At 21.5% G+C, this 21,569-nt stretch overlaps 8 protein-coding genes across 8 annotated transcripts; 4 read left to right on the top strand and 4 right to left on the bottom strand.

Moving 5' to 3' along the window:
* Nucleotides 1-914: 914 nt before the first annotated feature.
* Nucleotides 915-2,033, bottom strand: DDB_G0273677 (hypothetical protein; the record flags this gene model as incomplete). The annotated part of the gene is made up of 1 exon (XM_639363.1): nucleotides 915-2,033. The coding sequence occupies one exon, from the start codon at nucleotides 2,031-2,033 to the stop codon at nucleotides 915-917; it is 1,119 nt and encodes a 372-aa protein (XP_644455.1).
* A 248-nt stretch (nucleotides 2,034-2,281) lies between these two features.
* Nucleotides 2,282-6,194, bottom strand: DDB_G0273675 (P-type ATPase; the record flags this gene model as incomplete). The annotated part of the gene is made up of 2 exons (XM_639362.1): nucleotides 2,282-5,620; nucleotides 5,691-6,194. 2 exons carry the CDS (start codon nucleotides 6,192-6,194, stop codon nucleotides 2,282-2,284), a joined length of 3,843 nt encoding a protein of 1,280 aa, XP_644454.1.
* Nucleotides 6,195-7,834: 1,640 nt separating this feature from the next.
* Nucleotides 7,835-8,992, top strand: DDB_G0273673 (esterase/lipase/thioesterase domain-containing protein; the record flags this gene model as incomplete). The annotated part of the gene is made up of 1 exon (XM_639361.1): nucleotides 7,835-8,992. One exon carries the CDS (start codon nucleotides 7,835-7,837, stop codon nucleotides 8,990-8,992), a length of 1,158 nt encoding a protein of 385 aa, XP_644453.1.
* Nucleotides 8,993-9,053: 61 nt separating this feature from the next.
* DDB_G0273671 (hypothetical protein) lies at nucleotides 9,054-10,325 on the bottom strand (the record flags this gene model as incomplete). Its single annotated transcript, XM_639360.1, has 3 exons — nucleotides 9,054-9,262; nucleotides 9,345-9,874; nucleotides 9,991-10,325. 3 exons carry the CDS (start codon nucleotides 10,323-10,325, stop codon nucleotides 9,054-9,056), a joined length of 1,074 nt encoding a protein of 357 aa, XP_644452.1.
* Nucleotides 10,326-12,328: 2,003 nt separating this feature from the next.
* Nucleotides 12,329-16,183, top strand: comF-2 (hypothetical protein; the record flags this gene model as incomplete). The annotated part of the gene is made up of 7 exons (XM_639359.1): nucleotides 12,329-12,403; nucleotides 12,479-14,030; nucleotides 14,126-14,254; nucleotides 14,342-14,481; nucleotides 14,549-14,658; nucleotides 14,767-15,632; nucleotides 15,735-16,183. The coding sequence occupies 7 exons, from the start codon at nucleotides 12,329-12,331 to the stop codon at nucleotides 16,181-16,183; spliced, it is 3,321 nt and encodes a 1,106-aa protein (XP_644451.1).
* A 2,062-nt stretch (nucleotides 16,184-18,245) lies between these two features.
* Nucleotides 18,246-18,702, top strand: DDB_G0273667 (hypothetical protein; the record flags this gene model as incomplete). The annotated part of the gene is made up of 2 exons (XM_639358.1): nucleotides 18,246-18,389; nucleotides 18,658-18,702. 2 exons carry the CDS (start codon nucleotides 18,246-18,248, stop codon nucleotides 18,700-18,702), a joined length of 189 nt encoding a protein of 62 aa, XP_644450.1.
* A 65-nt stretch (nucleotides 18,703-18,767) lies between these two features.
* DDB_G0273665 (hypothetical protein) lies at nucleotides 18,768-18,947 on the bottom strand (the record flags this gene model as incomplete). Its single annotated transcript, XM_639357.1, has 1 exon — nucleotides 18,768-18,947. One exon carries the CDS (start codon nucleotides 18,945-18,947, stop codon nucleotides 18,768-18,770), a length of 180 nt encoding a protein of 59 aa, XP_644449.1.
* Nucleotides 18,948-19,983: 1,036 nt separating this feature from the next.
* Nucleotides 19,984-21,259, top strand: DDB_G0273663 (hypothetical protein; the record flags this gene model as incomplete). Its single annotated transcript, XM_639356.1, has 3 exons — nucleotides 19,984-20,026; nucleotides 20,872-20,982; nucleotides 21,033-21,259. 3 exons carry the CDS (start codon nucleotides 19,984-19,986, stop codon nucleotides 21,257-21,259), a joined length of 381 nt encoding a protein of 126 aa, XP_644448.1.
* Nucleotides 21,260-21,569: the final 310 nt, after the last annotated feature.

Raw genomic sequence — 21,569 nt, 5'->3', positions numbered from 1 at the left:
ATACATAAAAAAAAAAATAAAAATAATAAAAATAAAAAACCACACGTAATGTTATGTATTTCGCAGTGTGTTTTGAATCACGCAAACAAAATGATTTTTTTTAAAAAAAAAAAAAAAAAAAAAAAAAAAAAAAAAATAATAATAATAATAGTGATTTTTTTTAAAAAAAAAAAAAATTAAAAAAAAAATAAAAAAAATATCCAAAAGACTATCGTTTAATTTTTACTGGTGAAAATATGTTTTTAAAAAATTTGCAGAATTTGGGACCAAATATATTTAAAAAAAAAAAAAAAAAAATTATTGTTAAATTAAATAATCAAAAAAAAAGAAATACTATTACTAAAATAATAAAATAAAAAAAATAAATGTAAAATTATAAAATACCAAATCCTTTTAAATGAAGAAGTGAAAAAAAAAAAAAAAATAAATAAAAAATTAGATTATTTTAAAATTTTTTTTTTTTTTTTTTTCCTACCAGCTCAAAAAATTGAAAATAATAATTCAAATACCAGAACATTAAATGTAAATACTTCCCAAACCATTGTTTGATTAGTTTTGGTTAATAACCAGAGATTGAGCGAGTATTTTTTTTTTTTTTTTTTTTTTTTTTTTTTTTTTTTTTTTTTTTTTTGTTTTTTTGTTTTTTTTGTTTTTTTTCAAACAAAAATCTGAAAATATCATTTCAAATAAAAAAAAAAATTAAATAAAGGTGAAAATATTTTTTAATAACAAAATTAAATTAAATTTATTTTTAAAATTAAAAACTATTAATAATAATAATAATAATAATAATAATAATAATAATAATAATAATAATAATAATAATAATAATAATAATAATAAAGAAAGATGGGGAAATATTGATAAAGTTGAAAAAAATGATTTGAGATTGCTTTTTTTTTTTGTACATAAAATTATAAAATTAATTTTCCAGTTTCTTTCCAATTCTTAATAAATGGTAAAACCGAATTTATATAATCATTATTTAAAAAATTATGAGGATGATCATTTTTATTAATATGAGGTACAATTATAATATTTTCCATTGATTTACTATTATTTAAATGATTTGCACCTGTTGCAAATTTTGAAATTAAAGTATCTTCTAATTTTATAAAATTTAAAACTTGTTTTGATTTTAAAATTTCAATATTATCATTATCATTATTATTATTATTAAAATCATTTGGTATTAAAATGCAACCTGGAGCTAAATATAGAAATGAAATTCTTGATAATAGATTTGGTGAATATTTAATAATGATTTTAATAGCATTTGTAACGAATGTACCACCATCAGAAGCACAAATTTGTAAAAATGATTTATTAGGATTATCAAATAGATAATCAATCCATAATTGAGCTATTAGGATTGAAGTTTTTGAAAATTCACCACCATTTATAGTTAAATGTCTAATTGTATCCATACAGAAACCAATTGTATCATTTGGTGAAGGTGAATAATCATCTGGTGAAATTTGATAAGATGGTAAATAAACACAGTGTAAATTCATACCTTCTACCATTGATTCTGAAATTTTAGATGCATCTGTACCTGCCCAACCTATTGAATTACCCATACCGTTAACATATCCAATTTGTCCCATTTCATAATCTTTACCAATCTTTTCACCTAAACTATAATACTGTGTTGAATTTGTAGTTTTATTTCTTTTAAATCTATTTGTAAATTCAATTTTAATTAATTCATTATTATTATTTTCTAAATCATTTAAATGATTACATCTATGTAATGATCTTATTGTAAATTTTAAATTTTCAAATAAATGATTTTTACCATAAAATAATCCATCAATTCTTGAATCTTGTTTTTTACATAATTCCCAATAAATGGTTTCAACTTTATATTTTTCATCAATAGTTAATGATTCATAAATTTCTTTTAATTCTTGTAATGAAAATTTTTCATCATATTTATTTGGTTCAATACATAAATAACTAAAATTTTTATTAATAAAATTTTTAGAATAACTTGCAAATGAATATGCAATACTTGATTTTATAAATTGCATTTTTTTTAATAAAAATTTAAAATAAAAAAAAAAAAAAAAAATAAAAAAAACAAGGCCACACTAATAAAAAAAAAGTGGGAAAATATTAATAAAAAAAACCATTTATTTATTTATTTTTAGATTTTATTTTTGTATTTTTATTTTTATATTTTTATTTTTTTATTTTATTTTTATTCTTTGATCTTATTTCAGGTTATTAAAGTTGTTTTTTTTTTTTTTTTTTTTTTTTTTTTTTTTTTTTTTTTTTTTTAATTTGGTGAAGAATAAAGTTTTAATAATAATGAAGAAGATAAAACTGATAATGAAGAAACTACCATTGCAGCAGCAGCAGCCATTGGTGGTAAAGACACACCAAAGATTACTCTAAATAAACCAGCGGCTAGTGGAACAGCACAAAGATTATAGATTAAAGCTAATGTGAAATTAATTTTAATTCTACGGAAAACTACTCTCGATAAATGAATTGAACGATAAACATCAGTGAGTGAATTTTTCAATAAAACGATTGAAGATGATTCAATAGCGATATCAGTACCAGTTGCAACTGAAATACCAACATCAGCTTGTGACAATGCAGGTGAATCATTAACACCATCACCAACGAAACAAACTACATTACCACTAGCTTGTAAATCTGAAACTTTCTCTGCTTTCTCTTTTGGTATAACCTCTGAATAGATATGATCTTCATCAATGCCAACTTGATTTGCAATGAATTTAGCTGCTCTTTTATTATCACCTGTTACCATGTAACATTTTAATCCCATTGATTTTAATTTCTTTATTGCTCTTTTTGAATCATCTCTTGGTATATCTGAAATTGACATTATACCTTTAAATAAAATAGTGGTGGTACTAGTGGTATCATTGTCATCATTGCTATCACCATATGAAACATAAATTACAGTTTTACCATTTGTTTCCCATGATTGAGCTAATTCAACGAATTCAATTGGTACATTAATTGAATTATCTTTCATAAATGATAAATTACCAATTTTACATTGAATTAATGAATCTACAATACATGATAAACCTCTACCAGCAATACCTTTAAAATCTGAAACTGGTGGGAATTGATAATCTTGAATCATTGGCGAACCAATTGGATCTGCACCTTTGGTGGTTAAAGTTTGTTTGCAAAATTGTACAATTGCTTTACCAATTGGATGTTCTGAACCACTTTCAGCTGCACCAACAATTTTAAAAAATAATTTATCTTCTTCTTCTTTTGGAGCAGAGTTGTTGTTGTTGTTGTTATCGTTGTTGTTTGATTGATGGTTTACACGATAATCAGTTACATTCATTTTACCAGTTGTAATTGTACCAGTTTTATCAAATAAAATTGCAGTTGCTTTATGAGCAGTTTCTAATGGTTTACCACCTTTAATTAATATACCAATTGAAGCACCAACACCAGTACCAACCATAACAGCAGTTGGGGTTGCTAAACCTAATGCACATGGACATGCAATTACAATTACAGAGATTGCAGTTAAGAATGAGTATAGGAATGGTGATGTATTATGTCTCCATTCAGCAGATACTGAATTTGTCTCGGTTACAGCTATCCAAATACCAAATGTAATTAAACCTAATAATAGAATGATTGGTACGAAATATTTTGAGATTGTATCTGCTAATTGTTGAATTGGTGCTTTTGAAGTTTGAGCTTGTTGAACTAACCCAATGATTTGTGATAATGTATTCTCACTACCGATTTTATTTGCCTTAATAATTAAAACACCATCCAAATTCAATGTACCACCAGTAACTGAATCATTAACTTTCTTCAATACTGGTATACTCTCACCAGTGATCATACTTTCATCACATGATGATGAACCATTAATAACAATACCATCAGTTGGAATTGATTGACCTGGTATAACTTTTAATAAATCACCATATGAAATTAATGATGATTGTATAATTTCTTCAGATTCAATTATAATTGGTGCAGTTGATGAGCCATTGTAATTATCTTGATTTCTTAATGTAACTAATGTGGTTTCTTTTGATTGTAAATTCATTAATTTTACAATTGCTGATGAAGTATGACCCTTTGCAATATTTTCTAACCATCTACCAAGAATAATGAATGTAATTAAACTTGCAGAAGTTTCAAAGAAATGCATTGCTTCATACATTGGGTTTACTATACCAATGATAATTGAAATTACTGAATAAACATAGGCACATGTTGAACCAACTGCAACTAATAAATCCATATTACCATGTAAATTTTTAACGGCAGCATATGAAACTTTATAAAATGTAGCACCACTTATAAATTGGACAGGGGTTGCTAAAATGAAACCTATCAATGCTTCAACTGGGAACCCATCAGCTAATTGATAATGTAAGAATTTAATACTCTTTATCGGTACCAATATCATTGCAATAATAATCAATGGCAATGTCCATGATATTGAAAATATGAATAAATGTTTCCATTTCTTAATTTCTCTCTTTCTCATTAACGAATTCTTAATATCATCAGTCTCTGGATTAAATAATTCACTATCAATATCATAATCTAATTTCAATGATTTCATTATAACTCTTGCTCCGATTTGATATGAATCACCATCAACTTTTAATAAAACAATTTGATCACCACTATTTTTATTTTTTTTATTTTTCTTTTGTGATGATGATGATGAGTGTTGTTTAATAATTTCTAAATTTGAAATACCTTGAAATTTAATTTTTAAATCATCAAATAATAATAATGGTTGTTCATCATTTAGTTTATTGGATTGTTTTTCTTGATAATTTAAAAGTTTTAAATGAAAAGTACCAGCTTTTGATTGTTGAATTAATTTAGTTTCAAATCCTAATATTTCAATTGATTCTTGAATTTCTTTAACATCTTTACAAATCGATGAATTATATTTAATTTCAGCTCTTTCGGCCAATAAATTAACATTACATTCAATTACACCATCAACACTTTTAATACTATGTTCGACCATACCAACACATGATGCACATGTCATACCAAATACACCAATTGATATTATTTCAATTAATTCTAATTTATTATTATTATTATTATTATCAATTTTAATATCAATTGATTCCATTTCAATTGATGTTGAATTATTATATTTATTATTATTATTAATTTCAACAACTTCTTCATCTGATGATGAAATTGGTTCAAATGGAGATTTAGTAATACTACTAATATCATTTAATGATGATGAAGATGATGAATTTGAATAATCTAATAATAATGGTGAAGTAACTGTTGATGTTTGTTGTTGTTGTTGCTTTTGTTTTTGACATTTAAAACCCAATTTTTCAATTGTTTTTCTAATGGTTCTATCATTTACACTTGCAATAACGAATAATTGTTTGGTTTTAAAATTGATTTTAACTGAATGAATATTTTTATTTTGTAATAATGTTGCTTCAATTCTATTGGCACAACCAACTTCACATTTCATACCTTTAATTTCAAATACTCTTTCTCTACTATTATAATCACCATCATTATTATTATTATTATTATTATTATTATTAATTGGTGATTGTAATATACTACCATCATTTAATAATGGTGTATTTTCCATTGATTCCTTTTTTTTAAAAAAATTAAATTAATAAAATAATTATTTAATATATTTATATTTATATATTTATATTTACCATTAATTCTGGACATTCTTTTGATTGAATTGCAGCAACTTCTAAATTTAAAGATTTAAATTGTTTTAAAATTTTAAATAAATAACGATCGACACTACATTCAACTTGAACTATTTGATTGGTATAATCAATGTTTACATAGATAACATCGGTTGAAATCTCTTGTAATGTTTGTTTAATAGTTTCAACCAATTCTTCATTACCTTTTAATTGTGGAATGTAGAATCTGAAAAATGTATTTTCAATTAATCCTGAAATTGGACAACATTTTCTTTCAACTGTAGATTGTTGTTGTTGTTGTCCATCACTTTCAACACCACTATCTCCACAACTTCCACTTTCACATTTACAACCATTACTTTCGTTTGGTTTTTGTTGTTGTCCAATGATTGGTGAAGAACAACATGTTGTGGATTTATTTTCAGTTTCAATTAATCCTTGTAAAAGATCATTACATGAACATTTAATACAATTGCAATTACATCCGTCAAGTGAAATTGCCATTTTTTTTTTTTTTTTATTTAGATAATTTTTTTTTTTTTGTTTAGATAAATTTTTTTTTTTTTTTTTTTTTTTTTTTTTTTCTGGAACTTAAATATATATTCTTAAAAAGGTTTATAAATTTTTAAAATGAAATTATTGTGATATTTCTAAAAAAATAAATAAATAAATAAAATTAATTAAACATGTATTATATTGCTATTATAATTACAATTATTGTTATGTTGTTACAATAATAAATGATAAATGGAATGGAAAATGAAAAATAATATCTAAACAAAAAAAAAAAAAAAAAAGTGTGGTTCAATAGGTAAAAATATCTTAATTAACAACGACAAAAAGTTTAGCAAGAAATATTTTTTTTTAAAAAAAAAAAAAAAAAAAAAAAACAATGCATAAAGAAAATAACACACATATACGTTTTTAGAAATTTTAAAAACTCACACAACACATTAACTTTTAAATAATTTTTTTTAAAGGGTGGGGTAAATTATTTTTATAAAAACAAAGAAATTATAGGAACAACTTATTTTTATTTTATATGGGTTAATAAATTAAAAAAAAAAAAAAAAAAATAAAAAAAAAATAGAAAAAAACTATTTAAATACATTTTTTATTTGTACAAGTGAATCCAAATGAATTTAAAAAAAAAAATTTTAAAAAAAAAAAAAATCCAATAAAAATAATCTAGATTTATTAATTAAAAAAAAACAGTAACTTTATCGTTATATATGTGTAGTGACAATAATATAAAAAAAAAAAATAAAAAAAAATAAATAACGCACAATTACAACACTATAAAATTTTTAAAATACAAAAAAAGAAAAAATAAAAAATCAAAACAATGGAAGTTTATATGTGGGTGATAAAGATAAAAGTGATAAGGAGGTGTTTTTTTTTTTTTTTAAAAAAATTATTTTTTTATTTATTTTTTTATTTATTTTTTTTATTTTTTTATTTATTTTTTTTATTTGTTTATTTATTTATTAATTTATATTATTATAACTGATATTATTGGAGCATTGTTGAAGAAGAGGAAATGAAGAGGAAATGAAGAGGAAAAATTGAAGAGGAAAAATTGAAGTGGAAAAATCGAAGAGGAATAAAATGAAGAGGGAAAATGAAGAGGAGGGTTGTTGTTTGTATTTACCTTTGAGGCTGTGGGTATTTTTGATTGAGTGTGTGAAAATTTTTTTTTTTTTTTAAAAAGTATCAAAAAAATTTTTAAAAAAAAAAAAAAAAATTAAAAAAATTAAAAAAAAATAAAAAAAAATGAAAATAAAAAAAAAATATAAAAAAAAAAGTCCCAGTGCTTCTATTTGATTCTACACACACGTAAATTTTGGTGAAATGCAAAAAAAAAAAAAAAAAAACAAAAAACAAAAATAGAAAAAATTAAAAAAAAATGATATAAATAAACAAAAGAAAATAAAGATTGGGTATTTTTTAAAAATAAAAATTAAACAAAATAGTTCATCTTTGTCATTTTTATTTTATTTTTATTTATTTATTTTTATTTTTTTTTTTTTATTTTTTTATTTTTTTTTTGAAACAATGTTTTTTTTTATTTTTTTTTTTTTTTTTTTAATTTAAATTTTTGAGCTTTTTTGTAAAAAAAAAAAAAAAAAAAAAAAAAAAAAAAAATGTCAGACATTGAAAAAGAAGAAAATAAAGATAGTTCACCACCAACTACACCACCAACAGGAGGACCCACAAAAAATAATGATATTGATGATGATGAAAAAGAAAATAAAATTGAAAGATCATTAACAGAGAATTTAAATAAAAGATTTTACAACAACAACAACAACAATAGTAATAATTCTAATGGTGAAGAAATTGAAGATATTGATTATAAAAATTTTAAAACTATTAAAGAATTTGGATATTATTATAATGATAAAGGTGAATTAAGAAGTATTGAAGGTGAAGAGAAATTTAAATTTATAAATCAACAACAGTATGATAGGTTAGGTGATATTATTGTGAAAACCATTCAAAATAAAATGAAATCGGAACCAATCAATTTAGAGGAGCATTGGATACCAAAAGGTGAAACCAACCAATGTAACATTTTCACAAGTAAAGATTTCTTTGAAAACCCAACAAAGCTTATGGTATTCATTAATGGTAGTGGTGCAGTTAAATCTGGTCAATGGGCAAGAAGTCTATGTATAAATGACACACTAAACACTGGTTCGATTTTACCTTATTTGAATGACGCAATTTCAAATGATTTCTCAATCATAGTTTTAAATCCAAATTATAATGTATTTGAAGAAAGAATAATTGAAGAAGGAGAAGAACAAAAAGAAAAAGCAAAAGAAGAGGAAGAAAAAAAAGATGATAATGGTAAACTATTAAAAAAGAAAAGAGTAGATAATTCAATCAAAGGTAGTGAAAATTCAAATAATCATATTTTAACAGTTTATGATGAATTTATAAAGAAATCACCAGCAAAAGAGATTGTAATTGTTGCACATAGTTTTGGTGGTGTGAATACTACATATCTATTGGATAATAGAGGTGAAGAGATTGCTGATAGATTAAAATCCATTGCATTCACTGATTCCGTTCATTCATTATCACCAAAATCATCATCTTTCACTAAGTCATTCTTTGCTGATGAAAATAAAACAAAGAATTGGGTAAAAAGTGATAAAAAGTTAAATACAGATTTAGGATTTTCAAAATTACAAGGTTGCAATATAGCCTCATCTGGTCACAGAGTTCACGAATTCACTTCCTCAGCTTGTAGAGTACCTTTATTTCAATTTATTTTAAATTCATTAAAAAAATAAAAAAAAAACAACAATTTAATTTTTAATTTTTTTTTAATTTTTTATTTTTTAATTTTTATTATCAATTATTATTTTCTTCAATTATAGAGTTATTTAAAGTATTACTATTATCTGTATTTAAAATTGAATTATTTGTTTCATTATTTACAACAATATCAATTGATTTTGAAATACTTGAAAATGAATTTTCCAATTCAATTGATTGATCTAATGATTTACCACCTGTTAAATCAAGACTTGATTTATTTTTTTTACCCACACTATCAATTTCTGTTTTTATTAATTATATAGGTGTTAATATTTTTTTTTAAACTCTTTTTTTTTTTTTTACTAATAAAAAAATAAACCTTACCTAAACTTGATTTATCACTAAATGAAGTTGTTTTAACTTTTCTAAATAATAAATAATTTTGAAATTTAAAATTTGCCAAGACAAACATTACAACTATCATTTGTGTTGTATCAATTAATTGTGTAAAGAATAACCACCAAATTTTATTTTTTAATGAAAAATCAAATTGAAAATTGAATACTAATTCTTCAACAAATGTACATACAAATGTTAGGATTAAAGTTACTAATAAAACTTTAGTTTTAAAAATCATATCTTGAAAATGTTCAAATGATGTATTCTTTTTATGTTTTTTTAAACTTCTTAATAATGCACTACCAAATGATATAATCATTATTGAATAAATTAATAATAATAATAAAAATCCAACACCTTGACCAAATTTTAAATCCATTGTTAAACTACCAACACAAATAAATGTTTGGTAACATAATAAAACAATTATAAATATAACAGTTGCAATATTTACTGGTTTTAAATTATTTACTCTAATATCATCAGATACAAAAAATGAATACATTATAAGTAACCTTTTTTAAAAAAAAAATAATTATTTTATGGAAAATTAGTATTAATTAATTCTGAAAAAAAATATTATTTTTTTTTTTATTTTTTTTTGACTTTAATTAATAATTTAGGTATTTACCAAAAGTGAAGAATAAAAACCCATTCACAAAATACACAAATTGTACCAATTGAGGAGAAGAAAAATCCAATACTACCAACAGTGATACCAGTTGGATTTTGGTAAAATAAAATTGTGGATAATGAACGCATAAAACAAAATATTGACATTGATAAATAAATAAAAAATCTAGTGCCATATTTATTTTTTTTTTTTACCATTGTTCTCCCCTCAACATAAGCTTGGAAAATATTTAAAATGAAAAAAAATATATATAATAATAATCTAATTCCCATATATGAATATAATGCATTATGTTTTGCATCATGTTTAGTTATTAATATATCATCTGACATTTTTTTTTTAATTATTTATTTTTTGTTTTTATTTTTTATTTATTTTTTATTTTTTTTTTGTTCAATAAAATGTAATATAATATGTGTATAATAAAAAAGATGGTAATAATTTATTTTTAGTTATTTCTAAAATAAAAAAAACTAAATGAAAAAAAAAAAAAATAAAAAAAGAAAAAAAAAAAGGCAATCATTTTGATGATTATTAGAATCTTTATCAAAAAAAAAAAAAAAAAAAAAAAAAATAATAATTAAAAAAAAGAAAAAAAAAAAAAAAACGAAAAAAGATTATCAAAAGATTATTAGACGTCTAAAAATAAACCAATAGTTTCATTAAAAAAAAAAAAAAAAAATTTTTTAAAAGAAAATATCAAAAAATAAATATCTATGAAAATCAACAACCAATAATCTTTCGACAAAAACAAAAAATTAAAAAAAAAGGTAAAAAAAAAAAAAAAAAAAAAAATTAAAATTTCCTTACCCTGATATCATATGCCACGGCACCGATTATTTGAAGTTTTCAATTTCCAATATTTTTTTCTTTTATTTTGGTTTTCAAGAAACTTTTTTTTTTTTTTTTTTTTTTTTTTTTTTTTTTAGAAAAATGGGTTGCACAAAAATGATTTACTTTTTTTAAATTTGCGGTAACGAGCGAACATATTCCAAAAAAATAAAATAAAATAAAAAAAAATAAAACAATAAAATTATTTGATTTAGAATTTTTTAAATTAAAACCCCAAACAATTCTTTTTTTTTTTTATGTAATTTAAAAAAACTATTATATTTAATTAATTCTTTATTGTTTTTTAATAATTTAATTATTACCTCACACATATACTTTCTCTTTGGGATACATAAAATTCTAAAAATAGAATTGATATTTTTTTTTTTTTTACCCAGGAGGGATCTTTTAACTGGTTATTTTGTTTTCCCCACTAATTTCAATATATAATTCCCATTTAAAAATATCAGCAAGCTTGAATGATTTTAAAATAAAATAAAATAAAATAAAATATCATTTGTAAAATATAAAATATAAAAAATAGTAATTTTTGAAAAAGGTAAAGAAAAGATAATTTCAATTTTTAGGCTGATATTAATATGCACCACATGACATATATCAATATCCTACTCAATTGATGAAAAGTGTTTTTATTTTTAGGGAATCTAAATGTTGAAACATCGATTAGTTTTGAAATGTTCCAGGGACAGAATCAATTTAAATTATATTATATTTACATATGAAATTGTTAAAAGAAATAGAAGTAGTGGTGTGAACACAATTTTTTATTTTTATTTTTATTTTTAAAAAAAAAAATGGGTAACTCTGACACACAACAATAATCTTTATTAATTTTAATTTAACCTATTTTATAATATTCATCGAAATTTTAAATAATTATTAAAAAAGATATTATAAATAAATAAAATTCCTGGCTTGAAAATAAAAAATTAAAAAAAAAAAAAAAATAATAAAAAAGATATTGACAATATTCCAAGCTTTTTTTTTTTTTTTTTTTTAATTCGTAAATCTAAAAAATTAAATGATTTTTATTTTCATTTTTTTTAATTTTTTTTTTTTTTTTTTATTTTGAAAAAAAAGATTTATTTGAACAACAAACAGATTTTTATATTTTTATATTTTTTATTTTTTTTTTTTCAAAAAAAGATCCGTTTTATATGAAGAAAACAAATTTTTTCAAAAATATCATCGGTTTGGTTTGATAAGAATTTAAAAGGAAGGTGGGAATTTGATATAAGATTTAAAAGGAAGGTGGGAATTTGATAAAATAATTTAAAAATCCTACACAATGTCTTTCTGATAATTAAGAAACCCAAATTAATTCCATTGATTTCTTTATTATAATTGGTGGAAAAAATAAATGCCAAGATATTTTTATTTTTTTTTTTTATTTTTTTTTTTTAAATAAAAAAAAAGAATATAAAAGGATTTTCATTAATTTTATTTTAATATTAAACAACATCAAAAACAAATATTTTTTAAAATGAAGATCTATAAAAAGAATCATTTTTTAAAAATTTTAATAATATTTATTTATTTATCGTGTAATATTTTAAAGGTAATTATTTAATTTTTAATTTTATTTTTATTAATTTATTTATTAATAATTGTTTTTATAATAATTAATAAAAAGGTAAATGCAGATGGTACATTTTCAACAATTCAACCAAGTACAGATATTAAATTTGATAAATCAAATTTAGAATTTGTTGCCGAATGGGATGTTAGTGCAAATAGTATTTCAAATGTTGTAGGTAGTACAGATTCAAGTGAATTTTCATTAAATTATGGTGTATGGGGACCAACATATAATTATTTAATCGCAAAAAATAAATCACCATCAATAAAGGCAAATGTTGATTATACATTTTCATTTGATTTTAAACTTGGTAAAGCTTTAGGAGAATATAATAATTATCAAAGTATGGTATTATCTTTTTACATTCCAGAGGATATCGCATACTTTCCATGGGAAATTCGTACACCATTATATACAACCAATGAATTCAGTGGTAATTTCGCATCTACAAGTTATCAATCAAAGATTTTAACATTTAGATCAACAGTTGATATTGGTAATTCAATAATGGTACTCCGTATAAACCGTGCAACTGAAACTGGTCCAACTGCATCAAGTGTTTATTTTAGAAATATGAAAATTACAATTCCATCAAAACCAATTACAACACCAACTGATTTATTAACAAAAGATTCTGAATTAATTGTAATTCCAAAACCACCAATTTCATTAGACCTACAGGATTTAACAAAATGTCCATATCTAACTGCAAGTGATTTATATAATTGGCATGATCCAACCATTTGGCCAAATGGTGTTGTACCATCACCAAATCAAAATATAACAATACCTGCTGGTAAACGTGTTTTAATATCTGCTTCTTCAATTTCACAAACTCAAATTTACTCAAGAATTGTTGTACCTGTAAATAGTGAATTAATATTCAATGATCAAAATTTCACAATGAATATTAGAGATATATATGTTCAAGGTAAATTCATTATGGGTACAAGTTTATGTCGTTACAATTCCTTTATCAATATTATATTCCATGGTGAAAAAACTTTACAAGATACAATTGCTCAATTCTATGGATCGAAAGGTATTGCTGTTGCTTCTGGTGGTTTCATTTCAGTTCAAGGTAAACAATATCATAATACATGGAGTAAACTTGCTTCAAATGTGTGGTCTGGCGATAGAGTAATTTGGATTCAAGATAATGTAAATTGGGAAGTTGGTCAACAAGTTTTAATTACAACATCAGTTTACAAAGATGAATTAGATAATCAAAATGAAATTTTGACAATTAAAGCTATTGAAGGTAAGAAAATTGAATTCACTGAACCAATTAAATGGTTTAAATATGGTTCTCAAGAATATCAAAGTGAAGTTGCACTTCTTTCAAGAAGAATTGTATTCTCAAGTGATGAATCTTCATCTGTTTCAACTTCATTTGGTGGTCATATTCTATCTTCTGGTGAAATGCAATTCGCTGGTGTTCAATTAAAAAGAATGGGTCAAAAGAATGTAAAAGCACGTTATCCACTTCATTATCATTTAGGTGGTACACTAAATAATTCATTTATTTCTGATTGTTCAGTTACTAATAGTTATTATCGTTGTTATACAATTCATGGTACCAATAATGTTACATTAACAAGAAATGGTATTTATTTATATTTTTTCAATTATATTATAAATATTTAAATATATATATAATTATTAAAATTATTATTATTATTTCTATAAATTTAAATTTAGTTGCTTATGATGCATTTGGCCATTGTTATTATTTAGAAGATGGTGTTGAAGTTGATAATAGAATTTCATTTAATCTTGGTGCATATGTTCATACAATTGGTAAACCTGCTGCTGGTGCATCTCAAATTGGTATTTATTTACTTTTAATCTACTAATAATTTTAATTATATATATAAATAAACTAACCAATTTAAAAAATTTTAATTATTACCTTAGGTGAAACATTTTATCAAAGTAGTGAATTAACTCAACCAGCAGACTCTGCAGCCTCTTGTTTCTACATTACAAATTCATGGAATTCATTTATTGGAAACGCTGCAAGTGGTGGTTGGGCAGGTTTTGCTTTCCCAAATTTAGTATGTAATAATTATTTTCAAAGTTTTATTTTTTTTATTCAATATTCTAACATTATTTAATTTTTAGCCAAAACCAATAGGTAATCATAGAACTCTTAATATTATACCAATGCAGTATCCTATTAAAGAATGGCAAGGAAATACAGCCCACTCGAGTGGTTATTACTTTGAAGATGGGTAATTATCTATTATTTATTTTTATTAATTATTATTAATTTATTATTAAAATTATTTTTATAATTAATGAATTAATTCATTATTTTTTTTTTTTAAAAAAATAAAAAGTGCATCAATTTATGTTGGTGGTAATTTAACATTTAATGAAGCAAATGGAATGTTAATTTATAATTCAGGTAGATTAGGTAGAACTACATATGTAAATGGTGTAAAAAATGAAAATAATGTTGTTTTTGATAGATTAAATAATACAAAGATATTTTTATCAAATTTAGGTGTTGGATATTGGGGTGAAAATATAGAGATTGTAGGTTATGAATCACATGATAATACACGTCCTGTATCACTTTTTGGTAACGTTTGGTTACATAATGCACTTGTTAATGGTCAATCTGGTAATATTTTAACTAAAAATTCAGAGACAACAAGACAAGGTTTCCGTTTCTATGATTTTTATGTTCAAACCATAATTTCAAATACTATTTTTAGAAATTTTATTCATTCAACAGCTGCAACTAAACGTGATGAAGATAATGTTGTTATTACAGCTACTACATTTAGTGATGTATTTAAACCACAATTTATTTCAGCAACTAAAAATATTACATTTCAAAATGTACCACAATCTCAAATCATTGGACATGAAGATGTTGCAAATTCTGGTAGTAGTAGATTATTTAATTTCCTTGATGGTGATGGTTCAGTAACAAGTTCATTCACTGGTAAACCTGGTATACCACAAATTGTTGGTTCTCATGTATCATGGTGGAAATTTGATGATTCTTGTTTATTCAGTACAGAATGGAATGTTTGGGTTTGTAATAAAGGTACTAAAGGTCTTGCTAATATTGAATTTTGGGTACCAGGTTTTATGGAACGTGAACTTGAACAAGACCCAGATTCATACATTGGTTCAATTAGTTTATTTGGTAGTGGTATAAATGATGAAAGAAAAACATTATTAACTAGAAATCGTAAGTTTAATAGTTTTATAAACCAATATTAAAAATGATAATAATAATTGTTATATTAATAATACTTTTTTTTTTATTTTTTATTTTTTTATTTTTTTAAAGCTGGTATTACTGGTGTTTCAAATATGGGTTGGTATGCTTATTTCACAATTGGTACACCAAATTATTTAAGGATATGGACAGCTCAAATTGCATTTGGTGAATATATTTTTTTAGCTATACCATATCCAACTGGTACAACTTTTACAATTACAAGTGAGTATGATTATTCTAATCAATATACATACACTATTACAAAGACAACATCTGCACTTGCAGTTAAACAAGGTAATGGCAAACAATACTACTTTGATGGTACTCATTTATTTTTAAAACTCGTCAATTTTATGAATACTGGTGGAAGTTGGGAAAGTTTCGATAGAGTTGGTATAAAGATTCCAGATGTATATTGGACATACATTTACAATATTCGTGCTACAAATACTGCTAAACCATCTGTAAATGGTTACTTTTTAAATTTACCAGATGTTAGACCATCTTCAACTTTATAAATAAGATCAATTTAATTCGATCTATTTATCATTTATTTATTAAAATTACTAAATTCTATATAAATATTTATTACACAACGATTATTTTTTATCATTTTATTAAAGTTATTAATATGTGATATTTTGTTTATTATAAATTGTATTATGAAGTTTTATTAAATTTTTAATAAATATAATTATATTTTTATTGTGGCTAGATTCTTTTTATTATTTTATGATGATTGATATTAGTTTGTTATAAATTTCATTAAATTTTAATATCTTTCCTTAAAATGTGAGAAATTAGTATTATTTCTCTAAAAATAGTAAAAGATTTAATTTTTTTTCCGTGTTTATAGGGGAAAATAAATGAAATAATAAAAATAATAGTGAATATTTCATATTAATTATATGAAAAATGTGTGGTTGAGTTTGGCCTGGTATGAAAAGTAATTTAATGTGGCACTGGTTTGTCCGTAGCTTCATTATTTTATTTTTATTTTTCATATTTTCAGAAAATAAATATGAATTGCAATGTATTCTTGATAGATATTACCCAAGTTCTAAAAGGAATGATTATACTAATTATAATAATTACAATAATAAATAATAATAAATAATAATAAATAATCATAATACTATTATTAGTATTATTATTATTTCATATTCAGTTCTTGCCAACCAAATCCAAAAAACGAATAATTTTTATGGGGAAAATAAAATTAAATTATAATTTCGCAAAAAATAAAAAATAAAAAAAAAAAAAATAAAAAATTAAAAATGGTGTGTGGTGAGAGTGGGAACTAAATCTAAAACAAACTATCGCCTAACAAAATTTTTTATCACCACTCTATCAACTGTACCTTTTATATAAAAAAAAGAAAAAAAAAAAAAAAATTAAAATTATAAAATTTGAATAAAATTTAAGTTTTTATTTTATTTTATTTTTTTATAAAAATTGAAGTATAATTTATAAAGGCAAAAAATAAATATTTATTAAAAACTTTAAAAAAAAAAAAAAAAATATTATTATACATTAATATATAAAATAAAAAGATAAAAAATTAAAAATAATCATGTTAAAATTTTAAATAGCCATTTTAGTGATAATCTCATTACTTACAAATTTAAATGCTGTAAATGGACAAAATACCGCCTGTTTGGATTATTGTTTTTATAAAAACCCAATTATATTAAGAGAATGTTCAAAAGGAAAATCATTAAGCCCAAAAGACTATATTAAATAATTGTAGAAATCAATGCTTTGAATAACCTTTTTTTTGAAATTTAATTATTAATAAACTTGTTATCAATAATATTATTTTATTACTTTTCCCCAAAAAAATATTTTAAAATATTTTTTTAGTATGTGGAATTTATCTCTTATTAATAGATAAATTCCATTATTTTTTTTATTTAATAAATCATAATAAAGAATTGTCTAAAATGATAAATTTATGTGTGTGTGTGTGTTTTTTTTAATAATAATCCCAAATTAAACTATTTTCTTTATTTGTTTTATTTAAATAAAGAGAATGGTTTAATTCGGGATTATTATTTTATTATTTATTTATTTGTTTATTTTTTTTTAATTTAAACAAAACAAAAAAAAATTTATCAATTATTTTTAATAAAAATTATTATTAGCTTCGGCTCAATTACTCAAGATTATTTTAGATATAATAATAAATATAGAATAAATTCAATAATAATTATAAAGATAGACCTTATCTGTTACAGTTTTTGCCAAATGGTTTACTGGGGAAAATAAAATTAAATTATAACTAAAAAAAATAAAATTTATATCATATGTGCCTCACCTTTCATTCACCAACTCTTACATACATTGCTTTATTTGGTCAATTTTACATTTTTAATTGTTTTTTTTTTTTTTTTTTTTTTATTAAAAGGATAAAATTTTTTTATAATTTAATTTTTTTATATAAAAAGGATACTAATTTTTATTCATTTTATTATTAAATAATTGCATTATAATTTAAAAAAGATAAAAAATAAATAAATATATCAGAAATAATTTAAAAATATATATTTAATTTTTTTATAAAAAGATAAATTTTAAAAAATGTTAAAATTTTTAATGGTTATTTTAGTGGTGATCTCATTGCTTTCAATTTTTGATGTTGCAAATGGAAAAAATCTTCTATGTATGGAAAATTGCATTAAAGAAGCAGTGGATTATCCATTTAAATGTGTATTTGGAACTCCAGTAACTACACAATGTAGCTTACTTATATATAAATGTTCTGTTAAATGCTCTTCCTTACACTACTAGTTCCAGCCTCTAAATGGATTGAATTGAAATAATTTTTTTAGTGTTTATAAAAGGAAATTCTAAAAATAAACTAAATTTAAAAATAATAAAATTTTTTAAAATTCGAAAACAGTCAGCTGGTAAACTATAACAACTGGTGGTCGGTGTCATCATGTTAGTTTTTCCTAATGATTTCTTCATTGTGTTGATTATTGTTGCTGAGGTTATTGGTATTGTTACATTAGGTGACGATGGTGGTGTTGAGTGATTATTTGGTTGTTGTTGTGATTGTTGACTCATTAATTGGATATGTTGCTGAAGTAGTTGATTCTGTTAATCTATTACCTGTTGTTGTTCTTTTATTTGACGTTGTTGTTCATTAAATACTGAAACCTGTGGTGGAGGTTGTTCTTGTTGTTGTTGTTGTTCATTATCTTGTTGTTGAAGTTCATTATTATCAATATCTTCATTATTGTTATTATTATTGTTATTTTTATTATTATTAGTTGACATTCTTAAAATAAATTATTTAATAAAGTTTGATAATTTATTATTGTTGATTTTGAATTGTTATTTTATTATTACTGAATTTATTATTATTATTAGTAGTAAAATAAACTATTAATTTTTTAAGGAATAAATGTACACAAATTAATTAAAGACCATAGCCCTATCGCGTTTTTATTATGTTGTATCTTTTTTATTACTGAGGTTGGATTAGAAACTTAATTTCTTTTTATAGTCCTCAGATTTGAGCAAGCTCAAATCTGTTATCAACTCCAACCTTCAGCCGATAGGGTTGGATCTAAATTAAATTTCATTATTATATTATTTTATATTTATTTTAAATTTGTATTATTATTTTTATGAGGTAATTTTATATGTGACATTTTAATATCTGGTATCTAATATCTATTGTGTGAAAATTATTGTGAAATTAAAATTAATTAAATAATTTTTTTTTTTTTTTTTTATTTTTTTTTTTATTTTTTTTTTTTTGGAAATTAAATTTAATTTAAAATACAATAAAATAAATATTTATTATTTTCTATAATATACGTATTATAACTAATTATTGTGAGAGAGTTGAAAACAAAACTATATTTTGAATTATTATTAATTATTTTTGAATTATTATTATTGTGTTCTGTTTAGAACATATCAAAAAAATTAAATAAATTATTAGTATTAACAAGATATTTATGAGTTGTATAATGTGTAAAATTGACTTATATTTAATTGGTTAATTTTACAATTTTAATTATTTTTTTTTTTTTATATTTTTAATAATTTTAATATATTTTATTTTATAATTTAAAAGATACATTGTTGATGGGATAAATCCGTGAAAAGTAATTTTGTGAGGCGTTGATTGGTGATTTTTTTTTTTTTTAATTTTTTTTTTTATTTTCTTTCTAGCTACTATTTTTTATTTATTTAATTATAAAAAAATTGAAATATAATTTAAAAAGGTAAAAAATATATATTTATTATAAACTATAGAAAAAAAAAAAATATTAATATATATTTGTCCCATGCCAAAATTAATATGGCTGCTGAAATTAATATGGTAATTTTGGCATGGGACTTATGTCTGCTAGAATTACCACATTAATTTCAGCAGCCATATTAATTTTGGCATGCACAGACCAACTATTTTAGGCTGAAATTAATATGGCTGCCGAAATTAATATGGTAATTTTGGGCATAGAAAAATAAAAAAAAAACTCAAAGTCATTTAATTAATAATCATCTCAAATATAAAAGAATTAAAAATAATAAAAAAAAACTCATGGGATTAATTACAGTAACAATACTGATGACAAGAATAATTATAAAATAAAAAAAAAAAAAAAATCTTTTTTTATCTTTTTATTTTTATTTCTTATTTATTTTCATGTGTTCAAAAAAAGTGGTGGTTTAAAACAATTTATTTAATTTTAAACTGTATGATTGTTTAAACAATTTCGAAATAAGTTTCTTTAAAGAAATTCTGTATTTCTTTTTTTTATTTTATTTTATTTCATTTCATTCTATTTTTTTTTTTTTATTTTTTTTATTTTTTTATTTTTTTATTTTTTTTTTGTATATTTAAGTTATTTATTATTATTATTATTATTATTATTATTATTATTATTATTATTATTATTATTATTATTATTATTATTATTATTATTATTATTATTATTATATTATTGTTATTATTATTATTATTATTATTATTATTATTATTATTAATATTACTATTATTTAATTGACCGAAGGGATATCTTTTACTTTTTTTTTATATATAATTGTTCGAAACTTTAAAAAATAAAATAAAAAAAAAAAATTAAAAAAAAAAATATAAAAAAAAAATTAAAAAAATTAAAAAGTATTTTTTTTTTTTATTTTTTTATTTTTCCACCCGAAGATGTCGCTTTTTTGGAATTTAAAGATGTTGAATTCAATCAAAGTGATGAATTTGGTGTATTATTTAACGAAGTTACTATTGATAAAAATGATTTGAAGTACAAAGTAAATGTTGAATTTAGAGAGGCGGAGACAAGTAAAATAAATTGCAAAGGGATATCGAAATAACCAAAAGAAAATCAACAGATGACCTAGTTGAAAAAGCAATCGAGCACTCTACCACCGAAGTTAGATCAACACATGAAGCTGCAACAACTTCCAATAATGGTGGAATCACAACTCAATCAAACAAAAACAAAACGGGTAAAAAAAGAGCTAATCAATTACAATCTGATGCTGATTTTACCAAAAGATTTTCAAACGAAACTTCATCTGTTAGTAACAAAAGAGAAAGTAGAAGAGTCAATAATTAAAATAAAAAATTAAAAAAAAAAAATTATTTTAATTTTTTTTTTTTTTTTTTTTTTTTATTTTTAATTTTTTTTTTTATTTTTAATTTTTTTTTTTGTGAGCCGTGGACATAAATGAATAATAAAAAAATATATCAACTAAAAAAAAAAGAAATGAAAATAAATTATAAAATTAATAATAAAAATAAAAAGATAAAAATAAATAAAAGATATAAATAAAATAATATGAAAATTTTTTTTTTTTTTTTTTTTATTATTATAATTATTATAATAAAAATAATAATAATAATAATTTTAGTACTAAAATTTTGTT

Source organism: Dictyostelium discoideum (assembly GCF_000004695.1).
Source record: "Dictyostelium discoideum AX4 chromosome 2 chromosome, whole genome shotgun sequence".
Taxonomy (NCBI): Eukaryota; Evosea; class Eumycetozoa; order Dictyosteliales; family Dictyosteliaceae; genus Dictyostelium; species Dictyostelium discoideum.
This window is presented reverse-complemented; position numbering and strand designations above follow the sequence as displayed.